The following is a 21,485-nucleotide window of genomic DNA, read 5'->3' as shown; positions in this document are numbered from 1 at the left end:
TGAGAACATTTGGCACCTATTAAACCCCCTTTAAGATGAGACCTTCTAAGCTATAAAAATAAAATAAATGTGAACTTTATACCACACTTAGTTTGCTGGAAACACAACCATGGTAGGTTCAGTTAGTTATTTCCCATTGAAAAGTTGTCTTACAATATGTCCAGAAATAACGTTTTAAACATTTATTGAGCAAGTAGGAGACTTCTCTTGCATCCTACGCATCTGCTTTTTGCAGGCAAACTGTTAAAATAAATACCTGTAAAGAGATCTGAATAGGCATAGCATTGTCATTGTTCATCTGTCTGGTCCACAGATATGCACAGGGGACAGTTGGGGAAATACAAAAATCCACTTAATTAATGTCTGTACTGAGAATTATTCCTACTCATAATTTACAAGATCATCAGAACCTCTATCAGACCACATCTAAGAAGCAGAGACAAAGCCAGGAACTATCAACAGCAAGAACCTCTGTCTTGGTTGACACAAGGGCTGCTGTTGTTAGAGCCACAACCCACTGAAGTGCCAACAAACAAATCCTTAATCAAAGGATAGAGGAGAAAATATTTTGGAGGTTTCAGAGGTCCAGGAACACCATTCCCACTTGAGAAAGGGAACGGTCCAGCTTGGAAATAGGGCCAGCCGGCATCTGGCTCTCCCTTACTAATTAAAACCTAAGTGTCTGGCTGTTACTTGAGTTAACCCAAGGAAAAGCCCTCTTCCCTCAACACTATCCTTACCGCTGTGATCAGCTCCTGCATGTGAGGGTCTCTCCCAGAACTCACTGTGCTGAGACACTTTGTTTTCTATAAGCATCTGGGTCAGATGTGACAATCTCTTTCTGGAGGGAATTTTGGGAAGCACTGGAAAACTGCTGCTTCCCAAGTGACATAAGCAGGATTTTCTTTATGCACAGTGGGATGTAGGTGGAGGATAAAGCTAAAAAGTAAATAGAAATCTCATTTAACAATGCAACATGCAAATTCCTCATGACCAAGGCACACTGTCTTGTGACATCTTCACAGGAGAGCTCTACAGAACCAAACTGCCCCCCCCCCCTCGATGCAAGAGATTCATGCACTCTGAGCTCCACCCCACAGGCACAGCTTTAGCACTTTGGCTACACAAAAATCCCACTTTCTCTCCTGAAACACAATAGCTCCAACAGCATCTCACAGGCCTCCAGCGTGAAAGGATGAGCCATTTCTGTACTCCAGCACAAAACGTGCTCGACTCCAACTGCACACACACAAAGAGCTATTCTTGCTCAGAATCAGGTCTCGCCCAGTGCCTTTTGCTGCCATCACTCTCGAGCTGGAGCAGCCACCCTGAACCAGACTACTGACTGAAATGCAGTGTGTGAACCACAAACTGGGCGATAGCTGCCCATCCTCGACAGCACAGACGTTGCGATGCTGCGGGGCAAGGCTTGCAGCTGGTTCATGGCCTTTCGCTTGATGAAACTCTAAAACACTGAAACGGTCTTTCTGGTTTTGGCATTAAAAAATCCTGCCTAGCAGAGGGAATGCCTCGGGGTACCGATGGCTGAAGGCAAATGTGCCAGGATGGACACAGAGCCACAAGAAGAATATGGGAGTAAACTGCAAACTCTTCATCTCAAAAGCAGTAGACAGATCCTGCAATCTTAAGAGAGCTAGAAACAGAACAGGTTTAATAGTGAGCTACTGACATGCCAATGATATTAGGTGAATAACCATTTGAAAATCCCAGGATTTCTTTGGAATAAATTAAATCAAATTATTTAGAAACTGATATTCTGAAAACTAAGAAAGACATTTCTAGCAGTCAAAATAAAGTTTCACCGTCATGTGAATTACCAAACAGCAATTAAATGTAATAAAAATCAATCATTTGTATAAAATTGTTGTAAATAATAAAGCTTATTATTATCAATAAGGATTACTTGAAGCCTGGGGATTAAAAACCAAAACCCACCACCAAGTAGCTACATCTAGGCACTGTACTGACTACCAGTGGGCACAAGACCAATTCTCACTTTTCTCGCAGTCACCAACATCCGTGGTTTTTCAGTACGCCAGTCGTCTGATACTATTATTCTTGCCACTCAGACAAAACCACCTCTACCGAGAACTGTACCCTTAACCTGTGCGGGGTTCCCATACCCTCCAGGTTCTTTAAGGGGCAGCTTTCCTTCGTGTTAAGCATGGTGGAAAAAAAATCCCCATATGCCTGTCAGGTTACTGAATGGTTTACATTCTGAACAAAACTTGATGGTTGTCCTCCAACATTTTCCAGTGTCCCATGGATGAACTCCTAATTCCCCAGTGAAAGACAATTACCAAGTTAGATCTATTGCAACTGTTAAAAAAATCAGGGTTTAGGATTATATGGAACTATACAACTTGTCTTTGTCAACAGTGTTTAGGTGTTGGGTTTTTAAAAAACAAATGCAAAAAAAGTTTCTTGTCCTCAGCTTTTCTGTTTGGCCCCCCTCTCATACTTCATCTACCAACTTCCCTGCTATTGCAGGGGGTTGAAGTCCAGTCCCTTGATCACTTCCCCAGTTGTTCTCAGAAACACCGAGTTTTTGAGGCTTCTTGATTTATTTTTTGTCCATAGGGCTTTAAATTTGTAAGAAGGTGCTTGTGATCCTACAGCTTGTAGTATCGCCTGCATTTTCTGCATCTTCCACATTTGTCTGTGACAGAGGGACTCAAGCAAATGCTCCTGAGAGTCCACTCACGTCTTCCTAAAGCAGCCACCACAAAGAAGTTCACTTGCTCGTCTGCAGTGTGGCTGGTTTGCATAAAGGAGTCCTCTTCACCCCTCCAAGGAAGTTTAAAGTGCATAAATGACTTTGTTGGACTTGGAAGCAAGTTGTCCAAATTAAAAGTGCATTCTCAAATGATTATTTTAAAAGGACAGAAAATTAACCAGTCTGAGGTGAAGCCTTATGAGCGTAGTATCTCCAGTGTCAGAGAACTGGGCTTTCCACTCTTGATGCAAAGAAATATTTCACTTGTTTCCAGACATATTTGCCATAGTTTAACCCTTACATTAATACATAAGCCTGCATGAAAAGCCGTTCTGTGAGAAAAATATACCAGAGTGTATTCATATTTTCAATCTGATTCTAAAGATCATTTTCAAAACGCAAACGTAGTACGCTAGCAAACTTGTTTTGACTGCGCAAATAATTTTTTCAAAAATTGTTTTTGGAAGCCCAGCAGAAGTTGGGCTTGAAATCTCTCAGTGGAATTACATTTTCGTTCAAGTAATACCACATAGTTTGGAAGCCACAGAAAATATCTATTAAGACAGTTGCTAATTTAGAGAAAAAATTACCCCATCTGGAACAGCATCTGCAGTGCTGTTCATTGCACCACAAGAAAAATATTATTGTACTGCAGTGTGTGAAGCTTAGTAACAAAGATGATGCCAGGTCAAAAGAATCTTAACTTACAAAGAAAGGTTGAGGTTAAGGTCTTGCTTTTACTATAAAAGATTAAGTCCAAAAGGAAGTTTAACATGAAGGAAGGGGTAGAAAAAACATGAACTGAACTGACAGCTACAAACAACTTTCCCCTGTGAACAATAAAGGCTTCCAACTCCAGAAGGATGTCCTCCAATATTGCAAATTGAAGTACGTAACTTAAGAGACCTTAGGAAGCATTATTTTGAACATAAATAAAAGCATAGCGAGAGTGTTATCAGAGCAGATTGCTTAAATAAGCCTTAAATAACTGCAGAGACCCAAACCTAGGGGAAACTACATCCCTGAGTTAGGAACTTCAATGCCTTAAACAACAGAGAGGATGAGTCAGGTATTTATGAACAACAGCTCAAAGTGAGGGTGAGTAAGGGCATACCAAACCACCTGATGGGAAACACGTAACAGGGGGTTTTGCGTTAGGTGTTCGCCTGTGCAGCAGTGTCGAGTCTTGGTCAGCCCTAGGCACGTGTGGTAGAAGACACAGTTACCAAGAAAACTTCATGGGAGCAAGAGAGGTACCAATAAATTCGGCAGTCTCCACGATTAGGAAACAATGAGCGAGATGCAGAGGACCTGAAGTGTAGTTTAAGGCATCAGAAAGGAAATTAGACACTTATCCCCTTTAGCTGAGTTAGTTCTGAGATAAGACAAGGATAGAAAGGACAACAGAAAACCCAGCAGTGAGAAGAGTTTCACTAGGTGCCAGTTTTGTACTAATGACAGCAGGAGGGAAGGGAGCAGGCTCCGAGCAAAGCAGCTGTAAAATGAACTGAGAGTCCAGAGAGAAGCAGCTGTAGAAAAAGAGGTTCTGATAGGTTTATTTGTTGAAAAAAAAAAAAAGTGAGATGAGTTTTTAGAAAGCATCCTGTCAGTGGTAAGGGTTCAGAAACGCTAATGTATTTTTCTGAAAGCAGATCTGACATACTGCAATTGTGGAAAGCATGCTAAAGAGCAGCAGGCAAACCAACAGGGACAACAAGATGGAGTAGACAAGACAGAGACCAACCAGTCATGGGCAACACCCACTGAGACCAGCAGTGCTTCAGGGGAGATCACCGTTCTTGCAGGACTACAAGCTGTAGACCACAGGTAACTCAAGCCCCGTGTTTCTACCAGTATGCTGAGCACTCATGGAGGAGCAAGCTGGTGACCACCCCAGCCGAGAGCCCCAGGGAGGAGAACCTGGGGGAGGCAGGAGCCGTCAGGGGTGGCAAGAGCCGACGCAGCTTCCCTCGTCTCTTCTCTCATTCATCCCGCCTATAACCTGTGAATGGGGCATGGAGTTCAGCATCTGTGGTTTGTGGGTGGATGCTCAAGCTGATGATGCTTAAAGGTTTTAGTAAGGACCAACTAAATAGCCTTTAACAAAGACTTGGTAAAAAACTCACAAAAACTCTTCCTGTTGGAATGATGTTGAATTTTCCAACGTTGCACACCAAAATCTCAACTATAGTTTGGTATTAAAGTAGGCATAAGGATTAAGTCCTCCGTTCATGTATGGCTTGCTCATACCTCCTGCACTGCTCCACAGCCAAAGCAACACGTGACGATACGCTGTCACGTATGCATGTGGATTGGCCAGGCATCAGCTGAGAAACAAACACACATCTCCAGCAATACACCTCTGCCTCCAAAATCCAGGCCATTCACACCTAAACCCATGAGCAAATTTCTCCTCAACTGCAACATCATTAGCCATAGAAATCTATAAGTCACCCTCTAAAGAAACTGCAAATGAATACTACCCATCCTCAAGCAATAGTAGCAGGGTAGTGCCATGGTGCAAGAGACGTACTGGGTTGCCCAAAGAGATGACCGCAGCTCCCCACGCTGCCTCTCTGGCTCTTGGCTAACGCTGTCTGCTGTCACCCCTTTGACTGTGATTTCTTGAATTCTTAATTCCACGTTCATATAAAATTACTCCAGTGGTATTCCTAAGAACGAGGTGATCTGTACTGGGTGAGATCAGTGGGAAATGAAGATACGAAGTATTTGAATAGCATGCCAAGCCTGTTGTTGCATAATCCAGATTTCAGCCGAATTAAATAGCACACAGTTATACAGAACTACAAACATCTGTCTCTTCCAGAGGTGTCCAGATGATTAGCAGCTAATTCTCCATCTCTGTTACACCCCCTGCCATATGCTAGGGGATAATCTCAGCAACCAACAGGGATTTTCATCTCAAATCCTAACAAATCTGCTCTGCAAGGCTTCATGGTTTTTCTTATGTCACTTATTAGATAATACCTCTCAGCTGCTCCTCTGCTCTTTCCATGCTCTGTGTCTATTCTTTCACAGCACCCAAAGGCTCCTGCAACCTTCCTAGTAACAACTGACAAGTTGTTCATGCCATCCTAGAAAAAATTCCCTCCCTTGCCAAGGGTAAATACAAAATTTACCTCCTGGATAAACTCACACTCAGGCTGTCCCCTCCTCAGCTAGCACTGCCACCTGCAAGAGGTCTAAGGCAGGACAGTCACACGCACTGGGCAAGGCTCTGAAAGTTTTTGTCCATCGTTGGGGGGAGCAGCCATCTGCTCTCATTAGAGCTCCTGGTTAGGGCTACGTGTCTTACATGTAGCAAACTAAAGTACAAAGGGAGATCATCTGGGTTTATAAGTAACTTCATTAACTGAAAATCAGAGATCTTTTTGGCACTTTGCTTGGCAAAATCAAGGTTTCTACACTGAAAGCTGTGATGGCACTTTTGTGGCCATAATGAAGATGTATATACACAAACAAAATTAGATCTTTGGTGTTAAGCAACAATTACAACAAAACGGGAGGTGACTGCAGTACTGACAAAAGACTGACTGTTCTGGAGCCTGAACGGACTCTCTTCTCCAGGACATAAGCAGAGGCATCATAAATCTATCACATTCCCCAACCTGGTGGCATGCCTTCTCTGCACTAGGGACTACAAAATCTCACTCAAGCTTGGGCCTCTGTTCCCTAGCAAGGTGTTATCTGTGCTGGGCTTTCTGACAGACCTACCAGTTGCTTCAGCCCCAAGGGCACCTCCTGAATGCAGGCTGGGAAGAGAAGCAGCTGTCACCAAGACCTGCTGGCATCTCCACCTCACGTGTCCCATCCTCTGGATGAATGACAGCAGCGAACTTGAAACGATCTTGAATGAAGTGTGGCAGACCAACCTCAGCGTGGGGAGAGCAGTGAGGATTTAGTGGTCCTGTCTCCTGCCAGCCCTCAAAGAAGCAAGCAGCATGATGAGAAGTTCCTGCAATCCCATAGCTTCCACCAAAACCATGAGTGGTGCTGCTGCTGGCGAGCAGGGACGTGCAGACGGGATATTTTTATCTCCTCTTCATTCCCATCCCTGTCAATCCAAAACAAACTTCAACTAGTTAGAGGTGGGAAAGATGGTTCATGATGAGAAGAGGATTCCCTGGCTCGATTTGCGTGTCACCACTGGATACATGGATACGTGCCACTGCGGTGGCACAGCTGCATCAGTCCTGGCTTCCCAGCTTCCAGTAACCTTTCCAGACTAAAACAGCAGACCTACAGCTTGATTTTTAGCAGCTGAAGAGCAGCAGTAAACCACATAAGTATTATGTAAAATGATCTTTTTCTAAGTATATGTTTATTGTGCACAGAAGAAGTGGATTTAATTACAAACAACTGGAAGTTTTTAACAGTCTGGATTGCCCCCTACTCCCTTCCTAAAAACTAAGGCTTGGCAGCCGCTTTTGAGTTTCACTGCAAGTCTTCTAAGTATTTCCTTGGAAAGACTTTACACTTGGTCCCAGGCAAGAAGTCAAAATCAACATTTAAAAAGCATGCCCTGCATAATTTCCAGGATTCAGCAGCATTAAGGTATACTTATAGAGGCCAGGAGGAGAACTGCTTTTTGTGCTTTTTGACTTCATGCATAAAGCTGGTCTTCAGACAAGGAAGTTTATATTCCAAATAACATTTTTAACTACATGCGGTCAAGTACATAACTTATCAGGCCTTTCCTCATCTCCCTCCCAAAATAAGCCTGTATGGTAAATATCTTTGCAGTATTTAGTTTTCGCTTAGACCTCTGCTAGGAGCAACAGATTTTCAAACCTACTACAGAATTATTCGATGGCAGAACAGGTTTCAAATAACATTTTCTTAAACTCCTTTATACCGTAAAACTCCAATTTGGGCCCAATAGTGACACTCAGGCTAAATTTGCTCGTTCTGTACTGAAGTGGATTACGCACGATTTTGTGGTGTGTCACCATTACTTTGTCCAGGGAAAGGAGTGCTGTCCCCTTGCCGCCGGGATGGCAGCACCCAGGTGACTGACTCACTGTTCCCGCTGGCTCCAAGAGGGGATGGCTGACACTGCCTCGCTCCTGTGAATAATCCCATTGAAATCACCAGGGCTGCTGTGGAGTTCATAAGACTGAAACTCCTGGTTTGATCCAAAGGCCAAGAATGAAATTTCACCCATTTCACCTATTTGCTAATCAAACAGGCCTTTGCAAATTGCTTCCAACGTGCCAATAGCAGTGAGCATGGCACTTGTGGATATGCATGTTAAGGACTACCCACTCAAATTTTATCTCAATTTTTGGTTTGGGGAAAAACAGATAAGGAGGAGTATTTTTTGTGTGAATATTTGAAGTGTTTTTAGAAACAAATAGATATTCTTCTGAAGTATCTGCAAATCGAGTCCTGCATCACTCATCACCTAAACCCACAAAATGCTACAGACAAGAGATTAAACTTCACAGAAACTGAAAGAAATGAGTACAAACAGTGTTAAGGAATCAGGCTTAGAGGAAAAAATACCTTTCAGCCTTTACAATCTAAAAGGTATTTGCTATAAGTTTTTAATCAACAGAGAAAAATCAAGTCTATCAAATGGTGAATTTCCTGTGTGGAGATAAGGCAAGGAAAGCATCAAAATCAGTGTTTTATGCAGTATGTTTCTTCCAAGCAGGCAGTTTTCACTGGTATTTATAAAAAAAAACCAAAATCTGAATGCAGATTTTCAGCTCACAATAGCATGCCGTTCTCCTCAGTGTCTCCATTTCCTTCCCTTGTAAAGTCCCAGTCCCACAAATCCCCCAGCGCTCCAGAAAACCTCCCAGCTAACCAGTGACCTTGAGATTTCAGCATAAAAGACAACCAGGAAAAATGCAAAACTAAACACATACAGCCCACAAACTAAAAATGTTGCTCGGTAGGGGGTGGGGAAGGGAAGAGGAAGAGGTTGTGGTATAAAGCATGATGAGGGTGTCACTGAGAAAGAGAAGGGCAAATCCTATAAAGTGCTTTTCTTCCCTCATTTCTGCAGCAGCATCTCCACATCAGAGCTGCTAATGAGGCACAGCCCAAGCTCCCTGCCTCATGCCCCAGGCACCCTGGGGGACCGGAGCCACTCTCCGGGCACCACCACTGGGCAGTCACGCTCTCAGGGACAGACAAACAGACAGATGCTGGTTTCCACTGTGGGCTTTCTGTAGCTGGCTCTCTCTTGAGGCTACGTGGACTCAAACCTCCAAGAAGCCATGTCCACCAAGAAGCCAGCAAAGCTCATGAACTCTGAAAAAGTAAGTGATGGTGTTGCACAGTTGTGGGCATCCCAGCCAAACTGACATAAGAAAAATTAAAGAGTCAGAAAGGACTAAAGTGGTCACCTTGCTTTGAGCCTGAAACTTCTCTCCTACACAGTGCAAGGCAATACGAGAGGACGTAAGTGTGTCTTCCTTGGAGATGGCAACTGTGCTCTCTGAATGGCACCCAAGCAAGTAGATGTAGCACAGCCACCAGTTGAGGCACTCACTCATACACTGCAATTAAACTTCTAGCTACTCCTCACTTATTCAACCCACAGGCATGAACCTAGTTGTTGTGCTGCCTCACGATTCCTTCCATCACGCAAAAGAAGATGGAGGTGAAGATGAAGCACTTTCAGTCTCAACAGGGATGAAGACAGCCTAATACCTGGTGTACACTGCTCTTTTTGCCTTGACAAAAAGCGAAAGGACACTTAGAGTAATAGTAAAAATGTAGTTCTGAGGTTTTTGATTCATGATGATAAGAAAACAGAGCTGGGCTCTCCACAAACATGTGCCAACTAGTCTGTGATGAAAAGCTTTATAACTTTCTTATGCACCATAGAGCTGGAGCCTGGAGAATCCCTTCCACCAGCCTTTGGTTCCTGCATGCACTGGCACACAACACACATTCACCAGTAGCAAGACCATGATCTGAATTGTTTCAGTATATCAGTGAAATCTAAAATCTCTGCAACATGACAGGAACAATTTATAGTTCAGGCTCACATTTCTGACTGCACTGACTACCCCATAGCCAGTGTTGAACAGCCCAAGGGAGCAGCACACGTGCGCTGTGCCTTACAAGTGCCTCTGCAATGCAACCTGCTATTCAGCGGTCAATAACAGCACTTGGTCGAGGTATCGCCCAATTTCAAAATCAAATGAATGCTCCCAAAATGCAAATATTCGATTTTAAAAGCAACTTATTTTGGGTTAGTGTTCCTATAACTTAACGCAGAGGAAGCCTGTGGTAGGCACAGCTGTGAGAACTGCTAGGGATGCAGGAGGGGGATCGCAGCACTGCACAGGACAGCTCAGGGCAGGAGGGTCCAGCAAAAGCTCAGAAAGCTCTCTGGTCACGTCTGAAATTGTGCTTTAAAGTGAAAACATCTTCCATGCAAATCCACATAAAAACACTTTTCCAGTCACACTGGCACAAGTCCACCTTACACATAAATCACCTTCGGTTGGCAGGGGAAGCTGCAGGGGACATTTCCACGAGCAGCTCCCACAGCTCTTTCCCACTGGCACTGTGATAAATACCATCCCTTGCAGGGCACACACATGGCATGGGTGAGGGGTTGGGCTCTCTGTTCATTTGTTTTTCCACTGAACCCGATATACTTCATGACTTTGACCTCAAGGAAGTCGTGGCAGTGCTGCTACACACAAACAAACCTGTGTGAAGCCGCGCTGGAGCAGAAGCATGTGCATTTGGTTTCTGAAAATAACGCTGAATACATGGACAGCCTAGTGCCAAGCTCAGCCTTGTGGGACAGACACGTACCAGGGGATGGGAAGCACTAGGTCGGTTTGGTTGGTGTGTTGCCTACGATTTCTAGATGCAAACCCCTCCTTGCAAGAAGATTTAATTGTGCTTAGGATGGGGAAAAAGGCAAAGGAATAGTCTTTCAGCTGGAGGAAACCCCCTCCAACTCTTCCTCCAATTTGCAATCAGAATTTAACTGGGTTTTCTCAGAAATCTCGGCACTCCCCCCTTCTTCCATCACACTGCAGCAGAGACAGGAGAAGCAGCTAAACAGAGCAAGCCTGTAGATTGTGAAACTGCATCTTATTCCTTGTTAGGAACCGACCCATCCTCTTCAGCATCCAGTTCCTTCAGTGGGCAAAATAAATAGTAGCGACGTTCTGACATCTGTTTAACACCCTCTGCCTCCCTACCCACCCCACATTCCGCAATGCAGAGAATATTCATCAACTTTTTTTTTCCTTCTAGTGACATGCAAATCTTATAAAATACTGCTCAGACACAGATACCGTGGATTTTCTTTGCAGAGGGAACATGTTAGAGGAAGTAAAGAAAACTTCAGTGAGCTATTTATACAGCATACAGTGGCTTGTTCCTCAAATGCTCCATTGACCAGGGGAACAATGAGAATAAGTCATGGAGTTCAAATACCCTTCTTGAGACACATGCTTCAGGTCCAAATATCTAAACCATCATGGATTTATATGCCTGGTAACCAGGCTTTCTTATGACAAGCATCTAACTTGCCCTCACTTCAGGGAATTGCCAAGTTTTTTTCTTGCTGTTTTTGAATCACAGCAATTAGAAGGAAATTCAATGAAATCATGCATATTTGTGAATAAGTACACTCCCAAATTTAAGGGAGCCAGGAAAGAACTGCATGTAATCAGAACTAACTGCGCTCTTTAAGGTTCTTCCTCAATGAACGCGAGCGCATCTTATGGAGATGGGTGGGTATCTGTTACACACAAAAGGGTCACGAAGAAACTATCCACATCTCTGTTGGGATGGCTACTATTCCCTTTTTTTCTGATGCTTCAGGTTTTGATCAAGCTAGGATTGCTGGCTAACACACTTTTCATCATCTTGCTAGATGTCTGTGCAAAAGTGGAGCTCCAGAAGCCAAGGTATTGTGTGCATGTCACTGTTCAAGGGCAGACAGCACAGGAAAGGCACCAAAATTTTGTGCAAAGGTTGCCCACATTTCCATGTAAGAACCTCGCCTAGACGTAGGGCAACAGGGATTAGCTCATGCAAATACCACGAAGCCCACCCTTTGGATGGAAATGCTGTAGCTAGGATAGATGTGCCAGTATTTCTCTCTCTTTCCTAGTATAAGGCCCAACCCTGCCGAACAATATTGAAGAAGCGATTAGTTCTTGACAAACACACTCAAAGGGCCTAAGCCCTTCCCCCACACAGGGCAAAAATATTCAGTCATTTCTGGAAGAGTCTCTTGAGGTTACAGGAGATGCCAAAGAAGGAGAACATGAACAAACCAGCAGCTAGTACAAACGCTTTCAGCAATAACACTTTAAAATGTTAAAAATCAAAACATCGGTCACGTAGTTTCAGCAGTGTCACTGCCAGACTAACAGCCTAACATGCACACAAGCCCTTCTAGCTTTGCATAGAAATTTTTGCCAGAATAATGACATGCCTGACCATGACTGTGTAGTGTATATTTGGAGTCAAAATAGAAACTTCTCACTCCTCCTTCCCAAGGAAGCCATATAAAGAACAAAGGTTAATAGGGAATTACTAGATTCTTCTAATAGAAAAAAAAAAATGGGTAGACATCAGATATGAAAACTAGAGTGGTCATAGCTGGAGGCTACTTCCCTGCCCCTGGCTGCAGGGGTTTCACCCAACCTGAGGGAAGAAAACAAAACTTCTCTAGTCCAGTTAGTCTACCTTCAGGCACCTGCCAGTCCTGCCTGAGCTGCCTCAGACGCCTCTTTAGGGCAGCAAACGGTAACACAAACACAGCTCCAACACGTGCATTGGAGATAAATGCTAAAAAACTAGAGAGAATCTGAACAACATTTTTGTAGGCAGCTCCAAAAACTTCACAAGTGCCTCATGAATCAGACACAAGTACTTTATTACAGCAGTAAAATTTGAACTATAAATAACATTAAGGCACTTGGATCTCCTCTTTCTTGTTTTCCTGTTCTTTGGATTTTTTTATTTATTTCCAAAGTATTTTTTCTTTTAAGAAGCATCAGGTGGGGTTCAGTCCTCTCTCATTTCTTCACTGCTGGTCCTTTCCATCAGCTCTTCCCAACCATCACACCTCCAGGTCTAGAGAAACCCTTGCACAGGAGACAGTTCAATTTAAGATGTCCCAGTGCAGAAAGGAGCCAACAGTTGCGCAGAATCAACAGGATGAGAAGCTTCTGCCAGCCCTGTTGCACCTAAACCAGCAGCAGTTTGAGCCTGCCATGCCAGCCACTAGTTAAAAATACAACAGCACAGTTGAGACCTAAGCACCACCATTTAATTGACATCATGGTCAGCAGGTAACTTCTTTGTGACTACAGAGGCTATAAATAGAAATTTTCATAAGTTTGCATTTCCCTTTCAAGTCAGGCCACCCATTCACACCTGAAAACGCTCTTCCTTGATCTCTTCCTATTCCTAAAGCAAAACTTCATAGGACTCAGCTGCCCTAATAACAAAAATTCTGACTCCAGTCAACCTGTGTGCTAGGTGAGTCTTAACTTCTTGCAGGCAAGAAACATGGTGCTTTCACTCACTAGTTGAGATGCCAGTAGGTGCCACAGCCATCCTTTCTACAGGTGGAAAGGAAAAGCTGTTACCTTTCTTCAGAGCCAGAGATGGAACAAAAAGCTAAAAAAGCAAGAGCCAAAACGAGAGCACTGTTGGGGTGGAGTTTTAGCTTAAAAAAAAAAAAAAATTCTCTAATAACTCTCAAATTAGACCCATGGCTACAGATGAATGTGGCCTCTCTAGAGTGATAAATTATGATCTTTATCCCACTAGGCATTTAATGGGTAAAAATACAGATTACCGCTAACGCAGAAATGGCATATACGCTGGGGAAGGGAAGAGATGATGCACATTTTTGCTGCTGTGTGACTGCACAGCCATGGTTGGTCCTAGGGATCAGCAGATCCCCCAGACTCCTCACCCCCTTCCCACGAAAATCCATGCTTACATATGCACAGAGCGTCCCTTCAGTATTAGCTGTAACTGTGAAACTAATTATTTTGCAGTTTGGATCTCTGTATAGAGAGCATCATCCTAGCATCAGTACAGTATGCCATCCATTAGCAGCCCTTCATCATAACACTTTTATAGCAGTGCTGCTGTAGGTTTCCTGACACATTCCATTGCCAGACCCTGTTTGAAGCAGCTCAAACTTTGCCAAACTTCAAATACGCTGGCTGAAGCTCTCCATGCCATGTGTCTGCCCGAGGCTAATGATGTTTTTGTTTATATGGAGGTGGTACAAGGGGAAAAAAAAAACAAACAAACCAACAAACAAGGTCAGGAGCTCTCAAGGAAAGAAAAAAAAAGTAGGGAATGATAAGTAGGTTGCTTGTCTCCTTTCTATGAAATTTTAAAACAGAAGCAGGACAGAAACTACCTTACTAAGTGATCTAAAGCATAGAGCGGCCAGTGCTGAAGACACTACATTGCTCTGAAGTTCAGCAAACGTTCACCACATCACATCACAGGCCCTGGAGCCAGCGTTGCTTGCATACTGGATAAAGCCTTGTTAAAGTTTGCAGAGCCTTCCAGATATTTTTGTTCAGGGTGAACATGCTCCAGACCCAGAAGATCTCTGTTTACCAATGGAACAGGCAGCACTCTATGCCATAAGAGCACATTTTGTATACAGCAGTGGGAACAGAGTAGGACTTGTCTTGCAGAGGCTCTTCATCATAAAGGAAGACCCATAATTAACATACCACCTCCTGGTGTCCACAGCTGGATCGTCATTTCTGCACTGGAAAGTACTGGGCAGACGGAAACCACAGAGATTCCCATGTTCAAGTGTTCTTGTAGTATCTGGTAATTACTGGGAACCCTATTGGAAAATATTGTAATTCCTTCACCACTAATGACAGTCCATTTGGAGAACCACCATGTACTGCTGCCCTGTGAGCTGCTATTGCGGGGCAGGGGGCAGGCTGTAAAAGATACTCATATCGCAAGCGTCCCTCAGGATTAAACCCAGGATTTTCTTTCTTTTCCCCATTCCTGCTTTTCTTAAAGGGCAACTTAAATACCAACGTGGTATAAGATGTTTAGTGTCAAAAATCTTGTTCTCAAGAATGAGGAAGCACCAGGAGAAAGGCTCCTGCTACGTTTGTAGTCTATTCTGTTCTGTATGTCTTTTACACAATCTGCTAAAAAGGATCATATGCTTTTTTGCAGGGCATATGCCCCTCTTCTAGCTCACAATACATGGGGCACAAAAACAAACCAGCTGGAAGTGAATGAAACTATTGTCAGCAGGGATAAGCTTCTGTGAGACAGAATTTTGTCAAGTGCTTGAACACATGTCTATCTTTATACCTGAGTGCCCTCCTTCCCCACCTGCCTGATCCCCAAGAGAAGCAGTGTCAGGATAACCACCTCACTGTAAGCAAGCACGATAGGGAATCACAACAGAAGAAAGGGTATCTTGTGGGATTTGCCATTAAATGCTGCCCTGGAGAACAAGGCCAGCAGAAACGCTGCAGAGCTGCCGTGGATGACCGAGCAGCACGCAGCTTCCGTAGCGGGTGCCCATCTGTGCTTCTCGCTCCCTGGGTTGCACTTCAGAGCGTCTAAAGCTCGTGTGGCAAAAGTGCTGAGTGTTCAAAACCATGAGGTCCGCGCTCTAAACACACAAAGTGTTACTAAAAAAAAGTTGAGTACTACAAAGAAAAACTAGTATAAGGCAAACACCAGGCATTTAAAATCATTGGTAGCTTTGGACAATTTTAGCTTCAGTCTTTGGTGGCATTTCCCTCTCCGGCATCTGTGGAAGACGACGAACGATACCACCTTATTTCACAGCAGTGCCATGCGCTGACATTTATGAAGCATTCAGTCCCTGCAGTGATCAGTACTACAGACAAGCCCATGAGGAGTTCAACAGTTCTTTATTCACTATGGGGTATGGATGGTGTGTCGTAAATAGGGCACAGGGTGACACATTGTATGAGGAGGATAAGAATATTGAATAGCTGCTCATTCACTGCACAACATCCATCTTGTGCACTGAATGAAGTACCAGCCCTGTGGAAAAAAAAATACAATGTAAACCATACAAGACAGTCTTTAATTATATGGTATGGAGGGGCTTACCATGCAGCATACACACAGAGAGGGTGACTGTGGTTAGTCTTCATGCTGATACTTCCTAGCTTTTTAAAGCATGTTTTTCTTCCTATCTAACATATTCCCCCTATAACAACTTCAAATTTGCATGTCCTATATTCATATTTGTACCAATACGAATATTTCTGTTAGAAACACTTTTATTTAAGCACTGATGTAGGCAAGATCCAGAATGGCCATTATTTAATATATTGTTTAATATAAATACCCAAGATGACAAGTGCATGTATCTATATTGGTATATTGATATCCACATTTCCTCTTCAATATGGGAATAAGCTACAAGTACTTTTCACACAGCCTGAGAGACTGAAAAAACTAAGTACACAAAGATTAGCAAAGCATCAAGAGGAGACCAGCCCAAGTTCACTCTCTTACAGCAAACCAGATCACAGAAGAGAAGGAAGGTCATGGTAAAGCAACGTATACACATATGCTAGGAGAGCTGAGCAATGGTTTCGGATACGGTGTGTTTTTGTTGGAAAACACTAACTTATCAAAAGTGTTAAAACCCCCTCAGACAGGACTATAATTCTTGTTTTCATATATTTGTTGTAAGATAAAAACACAATTTAAGTTGAATTATACTTTAAAGGCTTTAAAAAAAAATAAAGGAAGACCTACATTACTGTCACCAATGAGACAGCACACATGCAATGGTTGTTTGTTTGTTTTTTTAATGGCAAAGTTTGAAAGCATGTGCTTATGGGGGAACGGATTTTAATTTTAGAGCCAGGGTTGTTCAACAAAAACCAACCCACATGCACTGAAAAAAAAAATCACCCTCCAATACCCAGTAGTAACCCTGAACTCACACTACATTGCCAACATAACAATGATTGTAATCTTGAAGTTGTGACTTGTACAGTACACTAAACAAAATCCAATGAGATTACACCCGATTGTGTAATTTTCCTTTCACAAAAACAAAGCAAAAAAACTACTCTACTACAAGTACAAAGTCAGATTATCACTTCAAAAATAGAGCAGATGTAAGATCTTTGCTCTACTTAGATTAAGTTTCAGGAATTGGGAATTTACCTTATACTATATCTGTGGTGATGAAAAAGGACTGAAAAAGTGGTGAAAAAGACCTAAAATCAAGTAAGAGGATGTACAGATATCCACTGAGTAACTACACCCATGCACTGCATATCCCTGAGCACTGCAATAAAGTGAGGAACTTCTCCTTCCAAAAAAGGAACTGTAACATGGGAACATTACCAGTTGTGCTAAAGATCACTAATCTGAGTAACAGCAGAGTAACCGACTACAGCCTACAGCTGTAAGGTATGTTACATACACACTACAACATCAAAACACACACAGGCACAGACACCTGTGCACTCCCTGTGTTCTGTACAGCTGAGCACGCGACAGGAGGAAACGCTCCAGATCTGCAGCACAACTTTGCAGCCCTTTAAAGTATATGAACTAATGCAGCCATATGTTGAAAATAATTTAGCCTTGGGGAGAGATCAGACCTGACGCATCAGTGTTTTTTCATTTAAATTCCATTACTGTTACCTGTGGTGTCCTTTGCTGTCCATGTCAGTGATATGCTCCTGCAGCAGCACATCAGCCTAAAAAGCTGGGAGCACGAGTAAGAAACCATGAGTAACTGCTGCAACTTTTGCCATTGAGCCTTCATAACCCCAAGTGAGAAGACATCCCTGGCTCTGCACTTCTTCAGTCTTTTTTCTTCCCCACCCTAACTCCATTCCTTGGAAGAAGACTCAGCTGCAGCTTTAAATCCCAGCTGGATGCTCGTGCCCCCCTCATTCAGTATTACTGTCCTGCGCTATTTGCACATGCAATCCATAAGCACCTAGGCAAAGTCTCAGCACAGAGACATTCGGCTGTGGCAGCAATACCCGCAGATGTCTGTAAAGTATAACCAAATATACCCTAAACTTCTCAATCCAGTTTAGAAATAGAAAATTCACAAAGCGACAGTGAGAGGGGGGTGCAGGGGAGAAGCAGCAAGGGAAGGAAGCTAACTGGAAAACTGACAGTCCCTGGGCAAGAAGCAGGGAAATGGGTCTCTTGGGCATCCCAAGATTTACAAGAGGGCCAAAAAGTGACTTCCTGCTATTCAAGTCCAGGCTGAAATATAATAAACCACTGCCAGCATAACACTGACTCATATCCATCAGATTTATAAATCAGTACTTCGACACAGAATGCCCTCTCTGTTGGCTTCGCCATAGATGACTGTCAACTGCTAAGATACGTTGTTTAACCCACTCAATGTTTAATGTCATTTCTGCAAAAAACAGTTCTGTGGCACAACACGTTAGAAGCAGTATTAAAAAACAGGCAACTGAAATACTGCGTACTGCAAATACAGATGCGTATCAGATAGCCTTTAAGACTTGCAGATTAACATCAAAATTAGTCTTATTGGGTTTTTTTCCCCTAATTATTTAGCCTACAAAGAAAAAACAATTCTCACAGCTCCTTCTTCAAACACTTGTTCACTACAGAACAAACTTGAAATACATTATTAAAAAAACTCCCAAACCGTAAAACATCTACAGCATAGCCTGTGCTTGAAAGGAAAGCCATGGTGCTTAGAGGTGGGATTTCTTACCAATACAGTCACAGCACACAAGCTTTAGTCCTTACACAAGCGTTGCTCAATCCCCTTCTCGTATGAAGAAAGTACGACTTTATGAACAGACTTACATCAGTATAGCTACACACAATAGCCACATCAAAAGAAGCTGTATTTCTAGAATAAAAACTTTTACGACTAAGACGCAAAAAACCATGTCAAATATTGTTTTCTAAAGCTGCTTAAAGTTCAGCTCCTCTATTACCTACTACAAACACATACTGAAAAGATCAGGGCCAAATCTTGCCACTTGTCACATGCAGTACCATGCATGCCACATGCCTCAGGGGGTAGGGGGCTCTTCAGTTATTCGCAGACATTTGAAAATATTGTCTATTACTCCAAGATGTTAAGCCTTCAGCAATCTACTTGTGCAGAATACTCTATGCTCTGCCAGCACGCTGCTGGCAGAAGGGGGAGTAGAAACATCTCCAACCCCCTTTTGACTTACCTGAAGGCCAACCCATGACTTTCTATGACTGTTGGCGCTGGGGTCACAGACCACACAAACTCTGCCATTACACAGCACAAGCAGATAAAGAGAAAGTGCCTTTCCAGAGGGTTTCCCTCAGGAAGGGAGCCCAGCACCAGAGCATCTCCTGCCTGGGAGCCCTGCGCAGCCCGGGGCAGAGGAGCTGCCATGCGCTCAGCAGGTGCTGGGGCAGGGGAGTGCAAGGCTGGGAGGAATCAAACCAGCCTCAGCCTTAGCGGCTGCAGCTTCCCCAGTGGGTATTTTGGGAGGCGGAGAAGGCAACAGCAAAAAATGAACGCCCATAGAAAAACTCAGGCTTTCTCCCTACCGAAAAACCGCACCAGCTCAATGAACTGCCCTTCTCCTGGGGTCCCAGTGAGCGTCAACGACCAGCTGGGGTGGGGGAATGCGGACACGGCACCTCTCTTGAGACCAAGCAGCACCTTCAACGGGGGTGCAGAGGGCTGTCGCTTCCCCCGGGCTGGCGACAACCTCCTACCACAGCGACAGCCGCATTCACAGCCGGCGCGGCAGCCCGCCTTGCCCCGAGCCCCCGCAGCAGCGGTCCCCGAGCGCAGCCCCCCGCCGCGGCAGAGGGATGGGGGGGGGGGGGGAATCCCACCGAGAGCCCCCCGCCGCGGCAGAGGGATGGGGGGGGGGGGGGGGGAATCCCACCGAGAGCCCCCGCCGCGGCAGAGGGATGGGGGGGGGGGGGGGAATCCCACCGAGAGCCCCCCGCCGCGGCAGAGGGATGGGGGGGGGGGGGGGGGAATCCCACCGAGAGCCCCCGCCGCGGCAGAGGGATGGGGGGGGGGGGGGGAATCCCACCGAGAGCCCCCCGCCGCGGCAGAGGGATGGGGGGGGGGGGGGGGAATCCCACCGAGAGCCCCCCGCCGCGGCAGAGGGATGGGGGGGGGGGGGGGGGGGGGAATCCCACCGAGAGCCCCCCGCCGCGGCAGAGGGATGGGGGGGGGGGGGGGGGAATCCCACCGAGAGCCCCCCGCCGCGGCAGAGGGATGGGGGGGGGGGATCCCACCGAGAGCCCCCCCGGGGGCAGCCGACCCCCGCCCGGCGGCAGCGGAGCCCGGAGGCACCAAGGCGCGGCCGCCCACGTGAGCGCGGGGCCCCGCCCCGGCCCACCCGCCACCGCCGCCCACTCCGCGATCGCGGGGCCGCCGGGCGCGCCGGGCACCGGCGCTGACAGCGGCTTCCGGGCCGCTCCGCACCTGCCGGGCCGCCGCGCCGCCCCGCTCCCGCCCTCGCTCACCCAGCAGCAGCAGCCGGTGCGTCTGCTTGTACTCCCGCTTCTCCGCCTTCAGCGTCTTGTCGATGCTCTTGCTCCGCTTCTTGTCCGCCCGCTCCTTGGCCACCAGGTCCTGCCGCAGCCGGTGCCGCACCTGCGGGTCTCCGTGCTCCCCCGCCGCCACCGCGGAGGAGGGGATGTCCGCCTCGCCGCCGCGGCCGCCGTAGGGCGCGGAGGGGTGCGCGGCGGCCAGGCGGGAGCGCAGGCTGTAGCACAGCCCCATGGTGCCGGAGCTGCCCGCCCTACCGCGCCGCGGGCATGCTCTCCGCCGGGCCGGGCAGGGCGAGGCGGCGGCGCCCGGCGGCCTCTTAAAGTGGCCCCGCTCCGCCGGGGCTGCGGAGCGCGGTGTCCCGTCCCGCCCCTCCCCTCGGCCGGTCCCCCGCGCCGCGGCCGGCGGCCACACGTGATGCGGACATGTTTACCGTATTCTCTGGAAAGCGGCCCCCGCCGCAGCCTCCCGGCGGTGGCGGGGCGGGAGGGAGGGCCGCCGCACCCCCCGCCCTGCCCCCGCGGGGTGAAGGTGTCGGCGGTCCCGCTGTGCCCGGGGCCGGGGGCGGCTCTGCGGGCTTCCCTCCTCGCTCCTGCCCCGCGGGAGAGCCACCGGCCGGGAGGCGCATCCCCGCGGACACGGCGCGGGAGAGCCGTCGGTCAGCTCTCCCCATTGCCAGCACCCCAAACCACCGCGGCTGTCGCCGGTTTGACGTTTCACCCCGGCCTCGGCGAGGCTTTCACCCCAGCCACGGGGCCGGGTCGGGACATGCCCGTCTCTGGGATGGGGTGAGGATGCTGTGGCGGGCGGGAAGATCCCTGTTCCGCAGGAGAGCTCACCTTCAGTTTGAACACTGCGGCTGAGCTCTTCCACCACAACACCTCAGCCCACTGGAAATAAGGCCGTGACACCCAGACGCGCACCATTTTCATGCCCCACTTTTTCTTCACTTCCTGCCACACATCAGTGGCTTCTTGACATTTTCTACCAACACCATCATCCAGTGGAGAAGTTTACGATGGAGCTTGCTCTCTTGCTCTCGCCCTCTCCTCTGGAGACACCACATCTGCCTTCTTACAACAAACTTCACCTCCTCAGCTGCTATCAATTTACCTGGCTCGGGGTGATGATGCTGGTTTTGGTAATACCCCCTCTCTGGCAGCACGCTCCATGCACAGTGCTGCCAACTTTGTCATACTGTATTTTATACTCATCTCTGGC

The 21,485-nt window shown here is 46.3% G+C and overlaps 1 protein-coding gene across 1 annotated transcript in view; it reads right to left on the bottom strand.

The window, feature by feature from the left end:
* Positions 1–20,498, bottom strand: part of GNAS (GNAS complex locus) — a 157,780-nt gene extending 137,282 nt beyond the window's left edge. Inside the window, exon 1 of the mRNA XM_086474948.1 lies at positions 20,240–20,498. Coding sequence (XP_086331074.1) covers positions 20,240–20,498 — 259 coding nt within the window. The remainder of the gene's footprint in view (positions 1–20,239) is intronic.
* Between the last annotated feature and the right edge of the window lie 987 nt (positions 20,499–21,485).

The sequence above is a fragment of the Leptosomus discolor genome, chromosome 17 (assembly GCF_034619465.1).
Source record: "Leptosomus discolor isolate bLepDis1 chromosome 17, bLepDis1.hap2, whole genome shotgun sequence".
Lineage (NCBI taxonomy): Eukaryota > Metazoa > Chordata > Aves > Leptosomiformes > Leptosomidae > Leptosomus > Leptosomus discolor.
The sequence above is the reverse complement of the archived record's forward strand: the minus strand, read 5'-3'. Positions and strand labels throughout refer to the sequence as shown.